The sequence below is a fragment of the Drosophila mauritiana genome, chromosome X (genome assembly GCF_004382145.1).
Source record: "Drosophila mauritiana strain mau12 chromosome X, ASM438214v1, whole genome shotgun sequence".
NCBI classification, from domain to species: Eukaryota; Metazoa; Arthropoda; class Insecta; order Diptera; family Drosophilidae; genus Drosophila; species Drosophila mauritiana.
Window position 1 is genome coordinate 2,357,585 of NC_046672.1, and position 25,878 is coordinate 2,383,462.

The 25,878-nt window shown below is 45.1% G+C and overlaps 1 protein-coding gene across 1 annotated transcript; it reads right to left on the reverse strand.

Annotated features, from left to right (window-relative positions):
• Positions 1–10,971: 10,971 nt before the first annotated feature.
• LOC117148585 lies at positions 10,972–12,330 on the reverse strand. Its single transcript, XM_033316057.1, has one exon. It carries the CDS (start codon positions 12,247–12,249, stop codon positions 11,188–11,190), a length of 1,062 nt encoding a protein of 353 aa, XP_033171948.1. The 5' UTR covers positions 12,250–12,330; the 3' UTR covers positions 10,972–11,187.
• Between the last annotated feature and the right edge of the window lie 13,548 nt (positions 12,331–25,878).

Below are 25,878 nucleotides of genomic sequence, written 5' to 3' on the forward strand. Positions count from 1 at the left end.
CCACTCTTATTCCCTAACAAATTTCAGTTTTTTTCCATCGCCAAATTTGCATTTCTCAGGGTTCGCCGCATCGAAAAAAGGTCTATCCACCCGAAAATGAGAGAAGAGTTGTCTGCACTGCAGATCCCGTGGCCCTCGTGTCTTGTGTCTGCAGTTGCATCCTTTTCGTCCTCGTACCCACAAATAATTCTCAGACATTGCGGCGCCCTCAAGTAATTTGACAGGCAGCCAACCAAAAAAATATAAAAAACGAACCAACCCGCCGCAAAAAACGGGGATTTGAAATAATGCAGCTCACTTTTTAGCCAAAAACCCGAGGAAAAAAACTAAGAAACTTGTTATGCAGCATGTCAAGTCGCCGAATGACATTAGGCAGCCTGATTTACGAGGCCCCAGGCTCTGATTTCCTTCGCAAGCGCATTTTTCGGATGCGGATGCAGCCTGCGATCCGCGACAGGATCTTAATTTCGGCAGTTGCCGGAGTCCTTAGACGATCGCCGTGGGGTCCGGCCAAAAAAAAAGTAAAGCCGAAATTTAATTGAAAATGTCTGCCTTTATACTTTATACTCGTAATGGAAAACAGCGTATAGCCTGCAGATGGATTTCCTACAACAGATAGATAGCTAAGGGTTAAATACTATTTAATAACTCAATTCTTCCAATTAGCCATCTGAAGTTAGTTTACTTCTTTCAAATAACTATACAATACATTTTGATTTGCCGTTTGAAAAAGAACAATGTCGAACAATCCTTCATATATAAGATGCACATAGATAGCATTGAGGTTAAAGATCTGGCAGAATCGCCAAACATCTTTGATTGCAGATGAACCCACACCTTTGTGTTTGCACAACTGGGCCATCGAATGCCCATGCCCATCGCAACCGATCGATCAACCATGGTCCATCGATCGATCTGTCGCCCACGAGTTGGCTTAATGGCTCACTTAAGCACCTCGACTTGAACCCCTGATCCGAGCTCGAATCGCTCACTTGGAGTGCTGCTTCCACACCGATCTCTGTCCATTTCCGGGGCGAGCTGTCACCGAGCACTAATTAGAATGTCAGTCGAGGTCCTGGTCAAGGCAGGACAACCCACACATCGCCACAGCACCACACCACACAGCACAGCAGTGGAAGCCACACCGCAGATGAGCCCACACCACAATCGCAGCAACTCCCTGACGGATTGATTGGAATGATTAATGGCCAGGCCAGAGTGGCATTGCGTGACAAGTTTGTTAGATATTGAGCACACCGTGGACGTGGATGTGGTTGTGGTTGGCCTGTGGTCCTATGGTCCCATAGTCCTGCCTTTCTCCTGCAGCTTGCCACTAACACCTTTTCGTGACAGCTCCGAGCAGTTGCATCATTAATCTTTCTCCGGCGCGTACTGTACATCCATGGAGTAACCATTACTGGTGCCCCATCTACTGTATGTCATCGGCCTAACTATAGTCGTAAGTTCTGCGGTTTGGCGCGATTCCCACGGCGATCTCGCGGCGATCTTAAATCGATTTTAATGAAGTCCTCATAAACTGGCCGAAAACTGTCATAAGCCGGGATTGGGTCCAAACATCCTACTTTCCGAAACGCAGCGTTGCGTGAATTTTTCGCCGAGCTGACCACAAGAACAAACAGATTTTAATAGGGAATCAAAGGGAAATTTATTGGATGCGATCATTGTTGTGGACTTCTTCGACCCTCACTGCGTTTGCATATCCTGGGCTAGACCTCAAAATCAAATCCCCACCCCGAGACTCGGTGCCATATAAAGGTAAATACCTCAGAGATTAATGAGATTTCTTATGGGTGATTTTTTTGTGTATTTCCATTCCGTTTTCTGTGTGTTTTCCCGGGGTTTTTTCTTGTGGATTTTTTATGGCTCGTTTAGCGATCGGCAAACAGGGCGCTTGTCTCATAATTTACATGAAATTACTTCATTTGCAGGGGCATTCTTCTTGGTCCTGCGATCAAACAAATCGTGAGAATGCAAATCAGTCAGGGTTCGATCTCCTTTGCCGATCGTCTTCCATCAAAGTCAGAAACTAAAGCAGATCGGTGTGGTCCTCGAGGAAGTTTCCTCCAGCAGCTGCTGACCAATGGACACGCTGCCAATTAGCCATGAAATTTTCCATCTTGCCGGGATCTTCGGCACCTTTGTCCTCTGTCGCTGGACAGTGGAAAATCAATGTGCAAAATTATGGTCTACGCGGCAATTTTCATAACCAGGCTTCGAGTTATGAATGGTCGTCAGATTCGGTCGAATTTTCCAACAAAAAAAGTCGAAAAAATATGCCTTAACATCCAATCTAAAGGATCCAGAAGGATCAGAAAGATGTCATGCTAAAGCAAGACTAGATTATACGAATGGGAAATACTTTTAACTTAGCTCTTATGCTTTTCCCATAATAAATAAGAAATGGAATATTTGTCAGAGCAAAGACCTTCGAGACCCCATAGGCAGTTTACATAACCCAGTGTCTCCAGTATCTGATCCCGGAACCCAGCCAAGATCACGAATAATGCTGCCACTGAAAGGACACTAATCACATTCCATTCAGCGCAGAAGGACATCCCGCTGGTCGGCGAATAAATTCAGCTGGAGATCAGCCACAGATCAGTAATCCGTAATCCCATTCCTCGAAGACACCCCAAAAGATACATATACGGACGACGCCCTGCCGTTGCCCTTGACCAGGGAAATGGGTTTGTTGGTTATTCCTTCAGTTTTTTATGACCCCCGACGAAACGGCGATGAAAACCCACCGAAAACGTTGGGCAAACACTCTTGTCTCACTTTTTATGACACTTTTCCCACTTTTTGTGGACGTTTCGCTGCGGTCAGCGTTTTTGCATAAGAACCTCAGTCGAATGCGATCCCAACTGGGGACGGGGCATTGAAGAGAAATTAATGTGAAATTGAAAAAGGTAGAGGGAAATCGTGAGGGAAAATGCATGCGAAGCGGGAAAGGCAACATGCAAAATCGGCTGGGAAATGGGGCGCAGCTCATAAACTAGCTGGCAAACATTGTTTTGATGACACTCAGGGGCAGTCAGCCACCCCAGTCCGCTGTCAGTTTTTCACCATGTCCGTATTTAAATTTTCGCAATCCATGTCAATCTGTGACGAATCCCGGGTCCGATTCGATGCACTTAATTGGCCCGGCCAGGAATCACTGGGAATGTGACGAGGGCAGGGAGCACAGCCAGAAACTAGAAAGTAGAAAGTGAGGCGAAATGTATGCGCCATAAATGTCGATCAGATGCGATGATGCGTTCGCAAAGTTATAGCCCTAGTTATGCATTCATGACGAAAGGGTTCCTTCACACGGTTGTAGGTGCTAGCCATCCGCACTGCTGGATGCTCCCTACGATCTCCCAAGATCGACGATAAGATCCCGGAATCGCTGTGAATGAAGACCGGGTTTACGATCTCTCTAATTTGTTGTGGTTTCCGAAGATGCCAGTCGCATGCCATGTTTCCAGTGATGATCTCTTGGCAGAGATATAGGTCCGTTAAGTGCCCCTGCTAAGGCGATTACCCAGAAGCTTGTCCAATTGTAGTACAACTATTTGGGATCAGAGATAATCGAACACTAAACCCACACTCGTAGTGTAGTGTAGTCTCTCGAGGTTATGTCCTATATAGCAAACTAATTCTGGAGCAACGAGAGTCTTAAGGATCTTAAGTGGAAGCTCAATCAAGCCCGACTCGCATTACGAGCATCGCGGTGCTGATGACCGACTTGGCTGGCAAAGTTGCCTCCTGCGAAGGGCGTGTCAGTTGGTCGCTTGCCCGATCCTTATCTTAAGTGTCGCCCAGTTGGTTACCAAAAGGGTTCGGACTGGGTGTACTTATTATTTATTTGAGAGCGGGGTGCTGTGCTCCGTGGAGCTGGAGAATGCTTCCGATGTGGGCGCTGACAGGCGACGCTGCTTGAAATTTATGCGCCTCCAGCTCGTCGGCAATTGTTCGGCGTTTTTGGCCATATGTCGTTCCGCTTGTTGGTCTGAACTTTATCCTTGGGTTTTAATTTAATTTACATAAATTTCATTCCTCGCTGAGCGTCGAGAAATTAAAAGGAAAACGGTTACACGTCCTGAACTTTCCAAAGAATGCGCAATTGTCGCGGCTGTAACTCCTTGAGTTCAACTGCTATGCTAATTACGCGTGTGGCCCATTGTCCAGTGCACTGAGAGAAATATTCTCAAGTCGTTATGAGTTGGCCACTTTCTGTGCAGCGGTCCTGCTTGCATGGTGTAGGTATTTCTCAGCCCTAAAGGCATCCAATTTTGGTAAAACGAGCATTGCGGGTAATTGGCATTTTGTTCAGTGTACAATTGCACCACGTGCCGATGGTGGAAGCACCATAAATGTGGAAATGGAAATGCAAATGCGAGGCGGGACGAAGGGTGCAACAATAACTGTAATTAAACGCGACCATTGTTGCGGTCACTCCACCAGCATGTCCTTACACCACCCCTCCCCCTACCAACCCGCTGCCCGCTGCCCGCTGCCCGCTGCCCGCTCCACCCCCACCACCATGCGGCCAAGGACACGTGGCCAGCGTTTGTTTTGTTGAATGCCCACACACTCGCACCGACAAAAAACAGGGGAAACGTTTTAGATTAGCACCGATAGCGGGTAGAAGAGCCTAAGCCCAAAACCTGAAGTTGGGCGTTGACTGTCCACTCAATGCAATTAGGCCTGTACAACAGGGAGCGCTCTATATAATCAACGGCACCAGCAGCTGCTGTCCGGCGAAGATGAATTATAGATCAGGGCGAGAACGGGAGGCTGCTGACCAAAACAGCAAATAATAGCCAATTAATCGATTGTTCGCTCTAATTCAACGTAAGGTAACGGATTTAGATTTCAAGTTCATATCGTATGCAACGGTTTGGAAATAAGTCAGTTTCCGTGCGTAGAATAATCTTATAGGGAAGATATGCCATGCATTTTAGTGGTAAACATTCGTTTTCCCCAACTTTATCTCTTTTTTTTTATCTTCCCGCAAAACGCTCATTAAATTCCTATAAATAAATTCGCATTGCCCATTTTTTACTTGGCTTGAGAACTTTTGACAGCAATTAGCAAATGATCGGAGTCCACAGCTGCCTTCCAGTCATTCTTCTTCGGATACGATGGGTTAGGTGTACATGGTTATAGGATGGAATGATCTATGATCGAATTTCTACTCAAATCGGGCGCCGTCTTGCGAAAAACAAACGTGACTTGAGCGTTTTATCAACGCTTCATTTGCCACTTTTCGCTTTCTTTTGTGCGAATCCGCAAAAAATGCACCCAAAAAATGGGAAAATGCTTTGTTTGTCTAGCGAAGAAAGGAAAAACAAACCCTCCACAAAAGCAAGTTTAGCAAGGGGTTTGTGCGGTCGAAATATCTCCTGTTTTTTGTGCATTTTTCGACACATTTTGTGTGCCGGCTTTGTTTCGTTTTTTAATTTCCAATGTAAGAAAAATCGTTTTTGTTGCGCCCTTTTGTGCGCGGCTTTTCAGCAGTTTCCGTCATCGCTTTTCGCCGCTTTCCCGATGAAAACCCTTGGCAGCTCATTAGGCGAGCGCAGTTTAATTTGTCATGGTGGCTAAATCAATTCCGGCACCTCATTAACGGCTAACGAATGGATTTCCCAAAGCACTCGCCGATAAATGGATTTCTAAATCTGCAGTTATGGTCAAAAACAGGAATAAGACCCGATTCTGCGGAGTCTGTTGGAAGCTAAGAATGTATTTTATGTGATTTTAGTGACGAATAATATATACTCCTAAACTGACTGCCAACGAAAACCTCTCGATAAGCCAAAGGCAAACGTCACTGAGCAAGCTAAATGCAAAACTAGTCGTAGGCAACTTTTGTGGCTTAGTTTCATTCAGGTTGCGATTATTGGGTGGACGATCCGGCCGCGTCCGCTTGGGTCACGTGCGTCCAATCATAAGGATGTGGCTTATCGCATATAGCATTCGGCGGAATTAGGCCCGGGGCAATGACGAGTTAAGCGCCCGCGCCGCTTTTAATAGCACATAAATTAACATAAACGACGGCAGCCTTTGTTTTGCCAATGACGTTGCATGGCGTTCGCATTTCAATGCCACCAATCCCACTTTCCATGGTGGTGGTGGTGTACTTCGGCACCACTCTGCACCCACTGTGGTTTTGTTTGCCCATCAGATAGAAATCTGCATTACCCACCCCTCGCTACCTTGCTATTCCTCCTCCCCGTTCCATTCGATGCCATTCCACTGGCGCAGCTTAACGTCGAAAGTTGCTTTCGTTACCTATACCTTACCTCACCCCGGGGAATGCCGACATGCGAAAGGGGAGATGGAAAGCCAAGGGCTAAAACGAGACAGCAACAGACCGCGGCGGACTCGAGTGGCCGGGACAGTGGGTCGCGCAGGGCTAATACAGATTATTCTGGTATGATTTATTTTACCTTTTCGTTACTACGCTAATTTTTTATTAAGTAAAGTATATTGGTAAACATATTTCTTGATTACAAATGTGCTGCAACTACAAACATATATATGTATATATATATATTAGCTTGTTAGTAATTCGTGCTGGAATTGTGTTTACTCAGCCCACTGTGCGTGTGAGCGCTCAATGCGATGGCAAACGAAAAGCGAAAAAAAATGAATAAATAAATAAAAGTGCCTTGGCTTCATTAGGCGATTAGCGCGACTCAGAGCAATGATCATCCTGTTGCCAGGACCCGGTTTTGGGATTCCGATTCCGATCCCGGTCGCTCTTTCACCCCCACTTCTGCTTTTGCTTTTGCTTTTGCTGTTGCTCTGCTTTTTCCCTGCTTTCCGCTTTTGCTCACTTAATGCGCGCCTGCGCAGCAAGTCAAGTGCGAATCATGTCAATCAGGACCATTTGCGGGATGGAAGCCAGGATGGAAACCAGGACGAAGGACCGTTAAAAATGTGTCGCCCGGCCACGCCCCCTCCCCTTTTTGCGATGCACACTTTTTTTGACGAACTGACAGGCAAATGTCAGCGATTTACAAAACGTTTAAGCCGCGCGCTCTTTGTCCACTTCACTGCCCATGAAACAACAAACACTCGGGCCAGTTTCCCGAATTTCCCTCCACTCGACTTGAAAACTCGCTCGTATTTGTTTTTCATGAGCAGCCAGCAAGCAGCTACAGCCACTGGAAAAAATGTAAATTTTCACCCAAATAGAAGAGGGACGGCGGCACGCGTGTAATCGCCCGGAAGCGTTTCGTTCGCATTCCCATTTTTTATATTCACTTTTATTGTTTTGTCGCCCGTGCAAGTCACCCCCTTTTCGTGGAGCGTGCGACGAGCGACTTGCAATGTGCCACCAGCAACAGTGCAACATTGCAACATCGCAACATCGCAGATGCACTGCAGCCATTACTCAGCCTTACATGGACATGGGGTGGCTAGCTCCGGCCCAAAAAGCTTCTGTTGCATCATTAGTCGCCTGCAAATTTGCATGCCCTGTGTGCCTTTTGACCTGCGGCAACAGACGGGGCACGTGGCACTCCGAGGAAGCGGCGGCATATGGCATGCAGCATATAGCACACAGCATATAGCATATAGCAAATATAAAATAACGTATAGCGTACGGCCAACTGTCACTCCGATCCGGCGGAACTGCGTCGTCATTTGCCGATCACTCATACTCATTCGACACTCTGCATTCTGTATTCTGCCCACTCATCATTACACGGCGAGAAAAATTTTAATACTTCGAACTGACATGGTAACCCTGCTACTGGTCCATACAAGGTCCTTTCTTCGTAGAACTTTTAGTCCTGACTGGCTGACTGGCTAGCTGGCTAGTAGTACAGATACATACTATACATCCTAGATGCCTGCTGCATTTTCGCATGAAATGAACCACCAGAGTTGAGTTCAATTTCTCACAGTGCAGCGCTCGCTTGACTTTCACACCTTGCGAATTGCCCACTTCACCCGATGCGATGCGATTCCGATCGCAAAGCTAATTAGCAGACTTGCAAAAACCCATTTCACCAGCGTTGCGATCCATCCGCTGGAGTTTGAAGTCGCCAGCGGCAACGAAATGTTGCAACCCTTTCGCTTCAGTTTCAGTTTCTGCTTCGGTTTTTTCTCCTTCACTTTTTTTTCTTTGTCAACGCCGCTGTTCGGATTGCATTGGAAAATTTGTTTATCATTAACAGATTGCAGCAGCTCGCGCTGGAAAATGAATTATAATTACGTAGCAACCACCCTTGCCGGGATTTAAATATTAAATATGTGCCACACGCGGCGAGCGGGGATTTCAGTTTGGATGCCCATTGTTTGCATAATATTTGGCAATTATTGGAACACACTCACTGACAGTTCGGGAATCCTCGGGACCTCGAGCGGCAGTGGAGTGTCCTGCCAGGACGGCGGATGGCAGACGGATTTCTAAGCCGGCTTACCAGCTTTCTAGCGGGGGTTCTGGCGTTTCCCTCTGCGGTTTCTGCTTTGGGGAGGACGCTCTTGCAGCTTGCCCTTCGCAAAAGAAAGTTGCCTGCCCCGGGGCCAGTGCGAAAATTCGCTGGCATTCTGACTCCGAGGCAGGGGCGTTAGGGGGTTAGGGGCGCGGCAGAGGTTCCTTCGAATCCCATTCGCCCGCGGCGCTGACGACGTCTTGTTTGTCAATCAACAGCACAACGCGTACGAAAATCCGCGAATGCATCGGCATCTGGCGAAATCTGCTCCTGCCCCCGAAGCGGTGGTCCCTCGACTCAATCCTGAATCCTCAATTCAGAATCCTTTTCAGCCGCAGAACTTCCTCTTTCTGCGGCCAGCTGTTGATTAACTAACTGCATAATGAAGGAGTGGAGAAGAATGTGCGCAGGAGAAGCTGAACCCGAAGGAAATCGGGTTTTATTATTGTACTTATACGATTTAAGTGGAGGGAGATATACCCTTGCATACTATACAAACATTTTCAGAGTTTGCAGTGCTCTCATTGGCATTAAAATGATTAGGTATGATTTTAAAAACAACTGATCATTTAAATTACCTGACTTCCGAGTGAAAAGTCTTCGATTACACAACTGTAGTAGTTCCTTTGGCGACATAGCTCGTCCGAGTCGTACCCCTTTTCCGGTGCCCTGTCAGCTGTGACCAGAGTTTCCACGCCTTGCCGAGGATCCAGAAGCCCCCATAACCGATGATCATCCATGCTCTGCACACTCGATGGCTGGCACTTCCCCCGTTCGGGGGACGCTTGTTTCTATCACATTTACAGGCAATTAATTAAATTTTTATCGATTAACCAAGTGACACCAAGCAGCCCGAAGGAAGTGCGGAAGGGGGCGAAGACGGAAACGGGCCAAGAAATGTAAATTCGATGGCTCTACGGGCCGAGTTCGGCTAAAAGGGTTAGAACGGGAAAAGGGGTGTGACCCAAGACGACGGCATTAGGAAATTGGTCTAACGATGCGGGTGAGCACAGCTGGCCAGGTCGAGCGGAGCAAGTGCGCCCAGCGGGGCCCATAACCGGTCGTCCGATGCGAACAATAAAAATAATTCAATTATCTATCGCATCGCAGTCTAAATGGTCTACAAATTAGGGACAAGCCCACAGAAATGTGCGATGCGATGACAGGTTGCTAAGCCGGGGATTAAGCGGGTTCCTTCCGCAACAGTAGGGCTCCTGCGGAACAGCGACAGGTACTGGCATGGTTATGGGTATAGCTATAGGTAGAGGCAAAGGATACCATCCATGCCGCACTCAAAACGAGTTACAGTGCCAAAAAGTGTGTGCGAGGGCGTCAACGTGCCAACAAGTGTCATGTGCCGGAGGATTAGAGATGATGTTCTTGCCAAAAGTCGGAGCATGGAAACATAGCTAGATTTTCTAGCTGGACACTGCAGTTCCCATAATTCGATTTCGAAACATGGACATCCGCAAGGGTGCCTACGATTTTTTTAATAGGATACTAATATGAGCAAAACGTTTTCTGGTTGGATTACTCTAAGCTCTAAAGCTCACAGACAAAAGCGAAAATCGGGGGTTGATTTCGTTTCGATGACTTTGGAAACTCATTTGCTGTAAAATATGATTTTGAAATGGATTTAAATTATGATAAGCGAGTGTACGCGAAATGTGTTCTCTTCAAAAGCGGTCGCAATGAATGAATTAATAACATATAGCCATATAGTTCTTGAGCAGCCAGTTCGATGGGAAAATAGCCAATTGAGCAGCACAGCGGACGCAGAGTCCCGAGTCCTCGGAAACAAGGAGTGGACCAGCTGTTGGCTGGCTCTGACTTCTCCTTTTCTTCTTGATTGTAGATCCCGGGGCGTGCCATTGTACCTGTCAGGCATTCAATTATTCCCAGTTCCCAACCTGCACCGCCGTTGTTTGTTTTGGTCGCCTGGAAAAGCAAAGCAAATCGCTTGGTCAAGCAACTGTGTAAATACACGTTGTGCGTAGCCGCAGGTCAAAATGCAATCGGCACGAGATGGGATATTGCGTAGGTGACGAAGGTGACCGCAGATGTTTCGCATTCCTCCGAAAACTCAATGCGATGCTATGGCACAAACAAAATTATATTTTTTCGTCTTTCGGAAATCTATCTATCTATAAACCTAACATTTAAAGACTACGTTTCAATGGATACATGCCAACACCTTTCTAGACTATGAAGTTAGCTAAGGTATTTCAAATATCACCATTTCTATTCAATACGCATGGAAGTAGCCAAAGTTACAAAGTTACAAAAAACATTTTGACATTTATGACAAAAAGCTGATGTATAAAGTATTTCCCATTTCAAAAGAAAAGAAAAGTGTGCTTCATTGTTTTTGATTTAATGCTTTTATTTTAAAAAAATAATTATTTGGGTAACTTAAAGTAGCAATAAATATTCATACAAATATTTGCTTAAAATTAAATAATGAAAAAAAAGGTATATTCGAAAACTACATAACAGCAGCAAAAAAAAAGGGTTTGTTAGTAATTGGAATAAATAGTGATTAAGGTGAGCTACGAAATTATGTACAGTAATTGAAAGATGATTAGTTTACGACTTAGGAACTAGTTAAGCGTCATAGTTAAGCGTTTTCCCCCCGTTTGTCAGCGTTGCTCGCTTCCTCGTCTTCATCTGCATCTCGCATTTTGTTTCTCTTCTCTTTTTTGTGGCTATCCGAGGATCTGTTTGAAAGGACCTCTTCTCAGACATATATAGATGAGGGCAGGGCCAATCCCACCTCGAAGTAATTGCGCTCGTCCACCTTGTAGCGCTTAATGGGGGACTCCTTGGCGACGATCTCCTTGCGGGTCCTCTTCAGGGCCTTGACCGGAGTCTCCAGGCAGAAGGTGTTGTCGCAGGGGGCGGACTTGGGGGCCACTGGAGTGGCCAGTTGGACAAGCAAGTTGTGTGGAATCTTGGACAGGGGCGAGGCCGGTTCCGGAGTGGCCATCAGGTTGTGCATGGGCAGGGGAACCAGGCCAAAGCTCAGATCCGAGGCCGGATCGTCTCCAGGTGCGTAGGATGGCGACAGCACCTCCTGGGGGCAGTTCGACTCCATTTGCTGCTTGACCAAGGTGCGCCTGCGCAGATTGAAGGTGGACCTTCTCGGCTTCTTCTTGGTGCTGGCATTCGCCTTGCAGGCGGAATCCAAGATGGCATCGATTAGGCGATCCAAAGTCTGATCCCCCATCTGCGTGGAGGCGGGCTGCGGTGTGCTTGGACGCACTTCCACCTTGGGGGTGGGTGGCTCCAGCACTGCCGGCTCCTGCAACTCCGGCTCCAAGGTGGCCACAAAGTCCTCGTCCAGTCTACGCTGCTTTAGTTTGGTGACTCCTGCACCCGAGCCCACTATGTAGCGCGGCTGGCCCAGAAAGGGATCCAACGGAGCCAGGCCCCTCAGCGCCAAGTGTTGACCACTGGGCAGTCCGTTGGGCGAGTAATCCTCGGCAAAACGTGGCAATGTGGTGGCGTATCGCACACTCTGTACCCTTTGGGGCGCCTGACTGCGCACCACCGCCTCCGGGGTGACATTCCGGATATCGCTCAGCGGCGCCAGGACCAGGGGACTGTTGAGCAGCCTGGAAATGGGCACTGGCGTGGAGGTGTAGCCCACGGTGTCGGGCACGTTCTCCTTGTTGGCGATGGTGGCCCTCCGCTGACGGCGCTGCCTTCTCTGCAGCCTCCTCCTCTGCGGCTGGTTGGCATCCTGATCGTGCACGGGAATCTCGTTCAGGCGCTGCGCCGATGCCGTCCACTTTAGCATGTTGTGTGTGGTTCTGTTTCTACTGCTCCTGGTGCACAAAAAAAAAGATGTACTTCTAGACTCTGCTAGTCTTCTGCTCTCGAACGCTCTCGCTGACAAACTGAAGCGGTACGGGGAGCGGGCTGCGTTTTATACCCGCTCGGCGCTCAGGGGTTAATGGCTAGAGGTTACGGGGCTAGGGGTTGTTGCGCAAGAGGCACCCCGGCGGGCAGAAGGACACTCGCTCTCTCCGGCGCTCTCTCTTTGGGTGAGAAGGCTCTCTTTCGAAGGATGGATGTGTGTGGTATCAAACAGTCTTTGGATCTCGAGCTCGAGGATGTCAGAAGCTTAGCTTAGAATATGAAAGTATAATTTCACCTTATATCTGTGAGCCCATAAGATCTCTTACTTTGATGAAGATTTTGAGGCGTGCTTGGCTTCGTCCTTTCCCACAGTTCCCAGTACCAGCCGAGAATCACCCACTCCAATCCAGCCACTCATCCACAGCACCACCACACGAAAATGACATCTAGATGTCTATCGGCCAGCGCTTGGTTATTAAATTTGCTTTCATTCCCCTCAAGGAAGTCTGCTTCCTTTCGCCCTTGTCTCCCCCTCATTTGAATGGACATTTAGAGCAGCAACAGGCTGAAAAACAGTGAAGGGAAGTAGAAGGGAAGCCAGGTTGGCCGGCTAATTAGCCCATGCCAAGTCCAACTTCCTGGCCGACAGCTCCTCGTCATTTTAGCCACTTGTCGTAGCGCGGTATCAGTATTAATTGCGGCTCTTTAGCGGCCGCAAATGCAATTTATATACTCGGCGGCTTTAATTGAAAATGTTTGCCACTTCCGGAAGGAAGCATTAGAAAAACGTTACAAACTCTGGGAAAAGTCCTGTGCAAAGCGTTAGTTGTTCACCCAACAGGGAAAAAGTTTGTTCACAGTATGCATTATCAAATTATCAACTTTTTAATAGGTGTTCTCTCTACATATATAAGGGCCTCATGCCGTGCAAATTCACAGCTGGTGAGGATTTGACTTTGAGATGTTCTGTGGTAAAAGGATATGGTTCCCATAACCTTTGTAGTGATCTATATTTTAAAGCACAACCGCAGTCCTCCATATGAATATGAAATGTGGAACCAATAAGTAGATTATATTTCCGATGACAAGATCAAAGATAACTGCCCCCATATGTGGCTCTTGACCAGCTGAAGATGAAGTGATCGTCGAGATCCCTGAGTGATCTTCAAGTGATCATCGACCAGCGATCCTAAGTGACGTTCAAGTGATCGCAGCTCGTCATCTCCTGGACTTGGATCACTCAAAGTGTCCGTGACCGACGTGGCTGGCTATCTGGCGGTCTCATCTAGTTCAGGATAAAAAGGCGCATCCTTGAATGGGTTCTGGTCCCCTGGAGATATCTTTATTTGCGATCGATCGCTGAAAGATTTTCGCTAACGGGGATCGTATATTTCGCACGTTATCCTTTTCGGCTTTTTTGCGGTGAAAGTAGTTTTGTTTCGTATGTGTTCATGTGACTATCTTCCGATCGGCTTTCATCCTGGATAGGGACACAAAAAGGGTGCAGGGGTAGTTAATCGATTGCCCAGTTCCATCCACTGAAATGGCGAATTTCTCAACTTTTCAACTCTTTTTCAGCGTTTACTTTGCGAAATGCGCTCCTTTTGCTTACTTTTTACCTCTTTTCCCTTCGATTTGCCCTCGTTATGTCCCCGAGTCCTTCGATTCTCTTTGTGGCGCTGAGTTATTGCTGTTTACACAGCCGCACACAAGGATTAAATGGGTTTTTGAGAGAGTTTCCAGCGCTAAGAAAGGATTCCGGCTGTTGATTAATATGATTTAACGAGCATCCTGCCTAACAAGGCGTATCCCGGCTAGTCTTCACCGGCAATTGCCACACAAAATTACCATAATCCTCGCATTTTCTGCGGTTTAGAGGGACACAACGAAACACAAAATGGATAAAGAACAACACGAAAACCTCTCAAATTCAATTTGAATTTTCGGCATTTCGTGTGCGACGATTTTACGCTTAATTAACGAGCCCAAGGACCCTGCCTCAAGGACTGCCCGAAGTCACGATCCAGTCCCGATCGCTGTATGCAAATTGCCCATGCATTTTTTACCGCTCCGCCCGGCCTGCATCTCCCGTCCCTTTCCCCTGCACGCGTGCTCGAGCGAGATCGCGTCGCCAAGAGCCACTTGACTTTCACTCTCACTCAGCCGGCGTCCCGAGGTCCTGCGCTCCTGCGGTCCTGCGCCGCGAAGCCGGAAGGATTTGCATGCTCGGCGGCAAGCTCGCGAATCCGCTAGAGATGCGTGCTCAACCCGATTACCATCCAGATGTGAAGAGTACTGGGTAGCACCTCCTACGATTAGGACTTGAAGTTAGCACCCCACTAATTGCGACATATGTTTTAGTCTTATAAGTTGTAAGTTAGTCGTGTTTACTTGTACTATTGTGTGCGAGCAGCTTAGTTTACCCCGTTTGAACGTGTGAATTAGCTACTTGAACCTCTCCGGCAGGCTCGATCGCTATTACCCTCCCCTTCGAACGCCTTTGCATATGTGCTTACATGCAGATCGGCCACTTTGGCTGGATCCTACAGATAGGGCTGCTTTATTGTTGCCGCATTTGATTAATGCGCCCGTGTTCGCATTGTTTGCGAAATTTATCGATATTTGATTTGCTGCGCGCCGCCTGAAATGGCATTCAAAGTGCCCAAAGTGTATCAAATGCTTGTCGCGCGGCTTTGTTTGCGTTTTGCATAACGGAGGGAAAGTGTTTGCGAAAGGGGAAAGTTCGCATATAGCCATGCGCTGCATTGGGCGGTAGGACAGTAGGAAAGTGGGAAAGTGCCAGTTTGCGACTTCATTAACGCGCTGCGAAAAGGTTGTGGGGATTTTACGTTTTACGACTCTAAGCGGAAACCACAAAAAGTGAAGCCATTAAATCATAAATGAGCCGAAATGATTAATTGATTTCATAACTTTTACGCTGGCATTTTCGCTGGAGGCAGGGGACTAAAAATGACTGGCACTATATAAAGGATAAATTGCCAAATGGCAATAGCAACACGGGCCCCTGGCAAATATCATGTTTATGCTCATAACTTTCAAACTCAAAAGTCGACCAACTGTCAACTGTCAAATACGAGACAGTTTCGCAAACGGATCCTGGCCATTTGGGGTGGGGGATGCTCTCCTAAGGACGACGACTGAGACTCGAATTGTGACCCTGAAAAAATAAAGAAGAGGCAGCGCAAACTGGAACACACGAAGGGACACCCAAAGGATGCGTCTGAGGCAGACAGCGCAAGACAATGGATGCCATAATGAAGAGCAGATACAGATACAGATACATATAGAAATACAAGCGCGAGCACGGACGGAGATCCTGATACACAGATACAGATACAGATACAGATACGCAACGGGAGATGTCTGCTGCATCCAAGGAGCAGAAAGTAAATTGCAACAAAGGAACGCCAGGGAAAGGATGCGAAGTGGGCAAAAAATCAGAGGCCGGGGCTGAAATTATTGCAAATAATTTAGAGCACATATTGCAGGGATCCGAAAAAAAGGATCCGACTGCCGATCCCTTTTCGGTTTGTTCGATTGTCATTTGCCCACAGCGAAAATCAGCAAGGACTCGCAGGAGCAAACCCAAGAAGTAGGTCTTCTCCCAGCCCTCGAACATAAATTTGCAACAATTAAAAACAAAGTTAATTAAAATTTATGTGCGACAGTTTCTGCACTCTCGAGCAAAAGAAAGTGCCGATCGGGCCCATCCTTTGGCTAATTGCTGGGTGTGTCCTGCGAAATGGAGAGGCATTCTGCGCTTCAACAGTCCACTTAAAAAATGAGATAGGGCACGAAGAAAGCAAGTCGAGCATCGCAAATGAAGATGTTTGGGCGCACATAAAAAATGGGCGGATCGGGGAGGAAGCGAGGTGATGACCATCGATGACCACCGATGGCCAGTGGTTGACCTATACGACGCACAATGGATTTTATGGCGTATTGGTCAAATATAGATGGCCAATTCCTCACACAATAGCCCCTTTGTCGCCTTTTTTTCCACAAATTTCAGACTACCAAAGCTGAAAATGCTTCTACATGTTGAGAAAAAATATATTCGAAAAGACGTATGAATAGCAAGAGAATTGCTGCAGTAATTCTCCTATTTTTGTTACCAATTTCGCAACTTTCCGAGCACCAATAATTAGTACTGCTATTTTTTGTTAAGCTGATTTGCCGTCGAAAAACAATCAGGACTTTAGCCACAACACACAATGAGGCGCACTTTATTGGCTCCTCCCGCCCGCTGTTCCGGAATCCTTTGGTGGATTCCGATCGGGCGGCGCCTGTTTTGCATAGGAACCGCAGTCGGCGCCACCGGTTTTACGATCCAGCGGGGGGCTACGATCCTACGATGCGGGCTTTGGTGTCCTGCTCCGCTTCCGATCGGCCCAATTCGAATTGGCGCGTCCTTTGTTCGCCTCACGAGCTCTCGACGAAGACAAAGCCGGCCTGTCAGTTTTTGATGCGCTGCCGATGCGTAGCAGATTTATTGGCCTCTGGCTTTGTTTGATCGCATCCTGGGCATCGGGATTGGACTCGGACTCGTCCTTGTCACGTTCCACACGCTGCGAGGACTCGGGTCTCGGCACGTTGGACTAAGGAGCGTGAAAGTGCCGAATGTCCGGCAGCCGGACCTCAACAAAGGATCAAGGACCGAGATGAGCCAATTTCAATTTCAATTCCCATTCCGATTCCTTGCGCAAAAATTACCCAAAACGTCTCTAAATTAGAGCAACTGTCTTGGGCGGCTCTGCCGAGGTGCGCAGATTGGTTCGGTGGTTGGAGGGCCACTCTGGATTGCAGCTGCGTCCATTGCCCATCGTCTTTCGTGGCTACGACTACCGGACTTATCGCCTATTATCCTTTTACCTGGCTAGGAGGAGCTCTTGAAAGGCTTTCCCTAAATCTAAATCGATTCGGAGCAGACTCTAAAATGCCGATGTGGCTGATCGAGTCAATTTACTCCGAAGTTTATTCAGTTTTAAGACATTCTGATACATTATTTGGTTACATACCTTACTTGAAGGACCTCTAAATACTACAAGGATGAAGGATGCGTTTTATTATAGCTTCTAGGACTGTCTCCACACAAGTTATCGCGATATTCCACTCATTCAACTATAATTTCATTACGATCTGACCATTCGAAGTTTATTAAACACGAATTGGGCAAGGGCGGGGAACAGGGGAAGTCAGGAGGGACCCTATCGGCGCATCCTTCGCATGTAATTAGCCCTGCAGCTCGGCGATATGGAAATCCGCTTGCCACCTTGATTGACAATCCCCTGATCCGATCCCGATCTGCCAGATCCTCGTAAGTGATGTTCTGCGAGGGACGCGAACAAAAAAGGCATGCCTAAAAAAAGAAACATTTCCCACGTAACCGAAGATGTCAGGAAAAAAACGTCGCACCCCCAGGAGAAAGCAATGTTGTTGCAACCATAGCTAACAAGCCTGTAATTACTCGGCGGAGATTGTTGCCCGAGTAACACCTTAATGGACTTTCCGTCGGGACCTCAGGGCTCACAGTCATCGCCGTTCGTCAGTTACCCCCCAGAAAATGCAGGGCACACGGGGAAATTTGCATAAAAAATTCAGAAATACCCAAGAATCGGAAAATGAAAAATGAAAATCCGAGATGGTGTCAGGGTGAATCCTTTCGATGATATTTTGACATGACATCGTGGAAATATTTATTTGTCATCGCCTTGACAAAGGGATTAGGCGCAATCATATTTTACGGACATGAAAATCCGTGTTCTGCTGTCCCGGAATTAGCATAGGTCCAAAGTGCAGGAAATATTTTGACACCCAGTCCCGTGCAAGGACACAAAGACAGTTCAATTATGAGCACAAAGGGTTAGGGGTTGCCAAGGAGTTGGAGTCGGAGTTCTGGCCAGCGTAAGCTGGCTTACGTAACCCGCCGCACAAAGCAAATCGGGACTAAGTCGCTTAGCGAACTGCACAACGTGTCAAGATCCCCTGACATCTGTCGGACCTCTGGGTTTCCGATCCCCACAGCCCTTTCTTATCGCCAGTGCCACATCGCACGGCGTCTCTAAACGCAGCAATTAACTTAAAGGCCACCTCAAGATATCCCTAGCTGCGCAAGGAAGAGAGCTCACTCAAGCGCGGAGTCCAAGTCAGCCTCTAAGTAGTTGCACTTCCGACAATTACTGCGCAGCCAGGACCCCGAAGACTGGACATTACTTGGCTCCTGTGGGGGAGTACTCGTAGTTGAAATGATTGCGGTCAACTCGGGATCGCGTTTCTCAGGGTCATAGCTCGCTAAACATGCCCGCTACTCTTTCTTTCCTTCTTTCCCAACCCTCCAGTGCGACTTTCTTGGTTTGCTTTTCGTGAGATATCTTTTGGAGGAGCAAAGACCGTGTTCATGGCACAGATCCTATGGATTTTGCGATCTTGTAATCACTGATCATCTAAATATGGGAACAACTTGTGTTTATTTATTGTTTACAATACATTTTTTATGCACTTATTCCTATCAGTAGGGATACAGATCCCAATTAATTGTCGAGTGGTCATCGAACCAAGCGAGGCTTAAAAGGAAATGAACACGGCAAACAGCTCTATAAAACTAGGTAAACATCGATGTGAAACCCACCCAAAACCAAACACCACCCCCTGTTTGCGAGCTCGAAATTAAGAAATTACAATGCGGCGGCACAAAACGTCGCATGGCCAATTAAAATGCATTCGTTTTAGGCCTATCAAAACAGTTGGAACAACTTGCATGAAGCGATAAGCAAATACCAATAAAAAGGACATCGGCTCGGCGGAAAAGTGTGGGATGATACGGCCTGGAGCGTCATCTGGCTGATCGGTTCGTGTTGGACAATTTAATGCAATTAGTGCGATATGCGATGGTCAGTGTTTTGGGCATCGCTTTCGGTATCGGCACTCCGTATTCCATATCGGTAATTACATAATTACAGCGCGTGTCCTGCAATCGAAGGGATGTACGGAACGTGTATCCTCTATCCACCCTCTCCTCGGATCAGAAGAAGGTGGCACATGTCATATGCCGCGGCATTCCAGTTCCGATTGCGATTCCGATTTCACTCGGCTGATTAATGATATTATGTAATCCCATTAGGGGCCTTTCGGCCTCGGGGCAGTTTGCTGAAAATAGAATCGAACCGAGCCGAACTGAAAAGAAAATGCCTGTGAAATGCAGCCAACCGCAATAATCGCGAACGGCAAAGAGCGAAAATCGAAATTCGCAAAAATCGAAAGCAAAACATTAGGCGCTTAATGCGACTTAGCCCAAAATGAGAGGGATCTGGAAATGGACGTGCCAGTGGCAATGGCAGCGAAAGCCAAGAAAACCAGACCAACGACCTACTTCAATGACGATGTGTTAATTTCATTTGATTGACATCTGTCGGGTAGAGGGCCGTACGACTGCGATCCTCGTTCCCAATCCGGCGGATTCTTCCTTAAAAAAGGAAATGTCCCATCTCTTGACTTGTCATGTAAATCTCAAGGATGTTGTTGCGGCTGGCCAAGCATGACGCTTCATATTTTCGGGGATTGCGCCTAGGCGAAGGACTTCACGTCACAGGACATTGTCCCGATTGAGCTGTCAGCGGATGACGGCACACAAACCCATAATCAAAATCGAAAAACGGCAGAAAGCAACTTTTTCAGGTCCGAATCTGAAAGAGATAGTCGTGTATCCATGTATGACATGTATACGCGATACAAGGACATCCTCCGGGAGAGTCAATGTCAGGACTTTTCTGTCCTTCTCCCGAAGGACAGATGCAAACTTGGCCAGCGCAGAGAAAAGAGCAGCAGCAGCAAAAGAGGAAGAGCAAGGGAAGGATTGTAATTTAAGACACTGCCATTCATGACGTTTAAATTTCGCAAATTGTCAAAATTATTGCATTCGATATGCAGCGCACAAAGCGAAGGGAAAATTGTGCAATGAAGCCGACTGCATTTTGCATGCCCTGCCCTTAACCCTTGAGTGAGAATGAGAGTGAGGAGGTACTCTAATCACTCGGAAAATGCCTCCCATCCCCGCCCCTCCTGCGAAATTCTTGAGGAGTGTGTGAAAAATTGATAGACTTGTCATTCGCTCGTCGGTCGTCGGTCGCCGGCGGGGTGGATTTCCATTGCGCCCGTTGTCCTGTTGTCCTCCTTCTCATAAAGTTGCATAAATGTCAGGCGACTGTCATGACAACCTCTTGTAAACGCCCCATAATTTTTATTATTAATGGACTCGGCCCGCCATAATCGATGAGCTGCTCTATCTGCTATATATCCCTTCCATATCTGCCATCGATTCGCATGCCGAAAAGAGTTGGCAGGGGTTCCAAGGATACCCAGACCTATCCGCTTTGTTTTGTTATTTAGTACTCATGTACTCAGGTCTTGGAGTGAAAGCCTAAAATTCTTTTCTTCAGCGTTGGTGCTTACCTAAACTTATTTAGGAACAACTCCATATAGATATTCTATTCAAATTATTAACGTTCATATAAAAATTGCAAGTTTTCAAGACCTATCTAATTCTTTGTGTTATATTGCCAGACATACAATATAATATTTATTCAAAAGCTTAACAAATTGAAATAATCTACATCTTACACCCTGTTTCATGTCAAATGTATATAAACTTTAGCGCACTTTGATAACGAGTATTTTAAAGTATTCGATAAGTGTTAATTATTGGATCGTGTCTACGCTAAGTCTAGTAAAGTTTCTGATCCGTAAATGTGAGCAGCTGAATTCGGTTCGATTGAGCGCTATCTACATCCAAGTTTCCAACCACAAAAACCCAACAAAGTTTTCTCCTTTTTCCAATCGTGATGTAAAAAATGTTTGCGAAGTTCCAACTAAAACAAATAAAAAAACGATAAACTTGGCAAACAAATGTGATATGATATTAAGTAACAAAAATATCAGAATTTTACCCACAACTTTTGGTAATAGTCGATTAAATGCGGAATGCCATACCTTGTTAAATTCGTAGCTTAATTTCCTTTCGAGTGGCATTCACAGCTGAAAAATTTTAAATTTTACCATTTTTCGAAAAAAATTGTGATGTAACTAACCCCTTATAAAAAAGTGCAAATTTCGCACAAAAATATTTTTACCAAATGATCTAAAAAGTGAAATGAGTCGATTGGTAAGGTTGTCAGCTGAAAAAAAACAGTACGTTTCGTATCTGTGCGTCATAATTTTGCGAAGTTATAACTAAAAAAACACAAAAACATTATTTCTATTAAATAAAGTTAATAAAGTTCCCTAGTTGGTTTTCAGTAGACACCTTATACTGATTATGATCGCCTGGTACGATAAACCAAATAAGGCAAATTGTGGGATCTTTCGGTTTAAATTTCTAAGCAAACTGAAATAGCAGAAGGTGACGCTGAGTAAATCGAATTCTTACAGAGCCTAAAAGTATGCAACAAATATATGAGCACCATTGAGTGTCAATTTGGCGCGGCCTAAAAGCTTAGTGGTTTGGTGGGTATATGATTTACAGTAGTTGCATTATAATTATTATTAGTTTATAGGTAGCTTTTGCTGATCTCTACATTTATTCTTTATCAACATTTAAGGTAAGTTTCACATTTTGTCCGCTTTTCGGGGGATAAACCTAAACGCGCTTGTGCGTCCATTTTTGAATTACTAATAAAAAAGTTCAAATTTCCAGTTGAAATGTTTTCGCTTTTTTTGTAAAAGTTTTTTCATTTTCCATTTTTTGTTTTATTTTTTGTTATTTTTTTTGTTGGCTGCATGTTTATTTCGATTTTTTGCCACTCATTGACGAAGTCGGGCTCCACCGGGTGTTCTAGCCATTCACATCGGTCCTCCAGATTCTTCCAGAGATTCATCATCATCCAGCTCCAGACACTGATCCTCCAGCATCTGTGTGGTAACGACTGCACATTGAGCAACAGTTGTGCGTGTCGAAGTCATCGAGGAGATTCTGCATCAACATCTGGAACTTGGGCATCGACGGCATCATCACCATGGGAAGTTTACCCTTTGACCTGGACAACGTCCAGTGCTCAGGGCCGTTGGAGCTGGTGCAAGGAAGAATTTGCTGACCGCGAATCCTAAAATTTTGCACAAAAATGCGCATTTTGTACGCCAAATTGAGAGATTTTTCGGTTCAAACTACCAGGCGAACTGGAATTCCAGGAGGTGACCAACGATAAGTTGGTTTTCAGTAGACACCCGCTACTGATTATGATCGCCTGGTATCTAAAATCGAAAAATCCACAAATTTTCGACAAAAATGCGCATTTTGTTAACAAAATTTAGAGATTTTTCGGTATAAACTACCAGGCAAACAAGAATTCCAGGAGGTGACCAACGATAAGTTGGTTTTCAGTAGACACCCGCTACTGATTATGATCGCCTGGTATCTAAAATCGAAAAATTCAAAAATGTTGCACAAAAATGCGCATTTTGTTAACAAAATTTAGATATTTTTCGGTTTAAACTACCAGGCGAACTGGAATTCCAGGAGGTGACCAACGATAAGTTGGTTTTCAGTAGACACCTGCTACTGATTATGATCGCCTGGTATCTAAAATCGAAAAATCCACAAATTTTCGACAAAAATGCGCATTTTGTTAACAAAATTTAGAGATTTTTCGGTTTAAACTACCAGGCGAACTGGAATTCCAGGAGGTGACCAACGATAAGTTGGTTTTCAGTAGACACCCGCTACTGATTATGATCGCCTGGTATCTAAAATCGAAAAATCCACAAATTTTCGACAAAAATGCGCATTTTGTTAACAAAATTTAGAGATTTTTCGGTTTAAACTACCAGGCGAACTGGAATTCCAGGAGGTGACCAACGATAAGTTGGTTTTCAGTAGACACCCGCTACTGATTATGATCGCCTGGTATCTAAAATCGAAAAATCCACAAATTTTCGACAAAAATGCGCATTTTGTTAACAAAATTTAGAGATTTTTCGGTATAAACTACCAGGCAAACAAGAATTCCAGGAGGTGACCAACGATAAGTTGGTTTTCAGTAGACACCCGCTACTGATTATGATCGCCTGGTATCTAAAATCGAAAAATTCAAAAATGTTGCACAAAAATGCGCATTTTGTTAACAAAATTTAGATATTTTTCGGTTTAAACTACAGGCGAACTGGAATTCCAGGAGGTGACCAACGATAAGTTGGTTTTCAGTAGACACCGCTACTGATTATGATCGCCTGGTATCTAAAATCGAAAAATCCACAAATTTTCGACAAAAATGCGCATTTTGTTAACAAAATTTAGAGATTTTTCGGTTTAAACTACCAGGCGAACTGGAATTCCAGGAGGTGACCAACGATAAGTTGGTTTTCAGTAGACACCCGCTACTGATTATCATCGCCTGGTATCTAAAATCGAAAAATCCAAAATTTTCACAAAAATGCGCATTTTGTTAACAAAATTTAGATATTTTTCGGTTTAAACTACCAGGCGAACTGGAATTCCAGGAGGTGACCAACGATAAGTTGGTTTTCAGTAGACACCCGCTACTGATTATGATCGCCTGGTATCTAAAATCGAAAAATCCACAAATTTTCGACAAAAATGCGCATTTTGTTAACAAAATTTAGAGATTTTTCGGTTTAACCTACCAGGCGAACTGGAATTCCAGGAGGTGACCAACGATAAGTTGGTTTTCAGTAGACACCCGCTACTGATTATCATCGCCTGGTATCTAAAATCGAAAAATCCACAAATTTTCGACAAAAATGCGCATTTTGTTAACAAAATTTAGAGATTTTTCGGTTTAAATTACCAGGCGAACAAGAATTCCAGAAGGTGACCAACGATAAGTTGGTGTTCAGTAGACACCCGCTACTGATTATGATCGCCTGGGATCTAAAATCGAAAAATCCACAAATTTTCGACAAAAATGCGCATTTTGTTAACAAAATTTAGAGATTTTTCGGTTTAAACTACCAGGCGAACTGGAATTCGAGGAGGTGACCAACGATAAGTTGGTTTTCAGTAGACACCCGCTACTGATTATCATCGCCTGGTATCTAAAATCGAAAAATCCACAAATTTTCGACAAAAATGCGCATTTTGTTAACAAAATTTAGAGATTTTTCGGTTCAAACTACCAGGCGAACTGGAATTCCAGGAGGTGACCAACGATAAGTTGGTTTTCAGTAGACACCCGCTACTGATTATCATCGCCTGGTATCTAAAATCGAAAAATCCACAAATTTTCGACAAAAATGCGCATTTTGTTAACAAAATTTAGAGATTTTTCGGTTTAAATTACCAGGCGAACAAGAATTCCAGAAGGTGACCAACGATAAGTTGGTGTTCAGTAGACACCCGCTACTGATTATGATCGCCTGGGATCTAAAATCGAAAAATCCACAAATTTTCGACAAAAATGCGCATTTTGTTAACAAAATTTAGAGATTTTTCGGTTTAAACTACCAGGCGAACTGGAATTCGAGGAGGTGACCAACGATAAGTTGGTTTTCAGTAGACACCCGCTACTGATTATCATCGCCTGGTATCTAAAATCGAAAAATCCACAAATTTTCGACAAAAATGCGCATTTTGTTAACAAAATTTAGAGATTTTTCGGTTTAAATTACCAGGCGAACAAGAATTCCAGAAGGTGACCAACGATAAGTTGGTGTTCAGTAGACAGCCGCTACTGATTATGATCGCCTGGGATCTAAAATCGAAAAATCCACAAATTTTCGACAAAAATGCGCATTTTGTTAACAAAATTTAGAGATTTTTCGGTTTAAACTACCAGGCGAACTGGAATTTCAGGAGGTGACCAACGATAAGTTGGTTTTCAGTAGACACCCGCTACTGATTATCATCGCCTGGTATCTAAAATCGAAAAATCCACAAATTTTCGACAAAAATGCGCATTTTGTTAAGAAAATTTAGAGATTTTTCGGTTTAAACTACCAGGCGAACAAGAATTCCAGAAGGTGACCAACTATTAGTTGGTTTTCAGTAGACACCCGCTACTGATTATCATCGCCTGGTATCTAAAATCGAAAAATCATAACATTTTCCAAATTCTGTGATTTTTCGGTTTAGATTACCACGCGAACTGAAAGGTGAACAGAAGGTGACGCTGGTGATTGAATTCTTTCAGGGCCTAAAAGTATGTTACAAATATATGGGGCACCATTGAGTGGCTATCTTTTTCGGCCTAAAAGTACATAATGTAATGTTAAAAATTTGCAAATGTTTAATATCAGGTCTCGTTGAGCTTGCATTCAAATGTTATCACTTTTACATTTATAATATATCTTGCAAATTTAACAATTCAAAAATTTGGCCAAAAATTTATTTTCCATAAGTAAAAATGTTAGGGATTCCATGGGTAATGAGCTGTACTAAACGTTGAAAATTTTTAGCTTTACGAACATTTATGATGAAAAAGTAAAGTATCGAATTTTGTAATTTTTCAGATTCTGAACACCAGGCGAGCAGAAGTTTCAGTAGGTAGCAACAGCTTACCAAGAGACAACGAAGACCATATTAAGCAGTAATGAAATATAA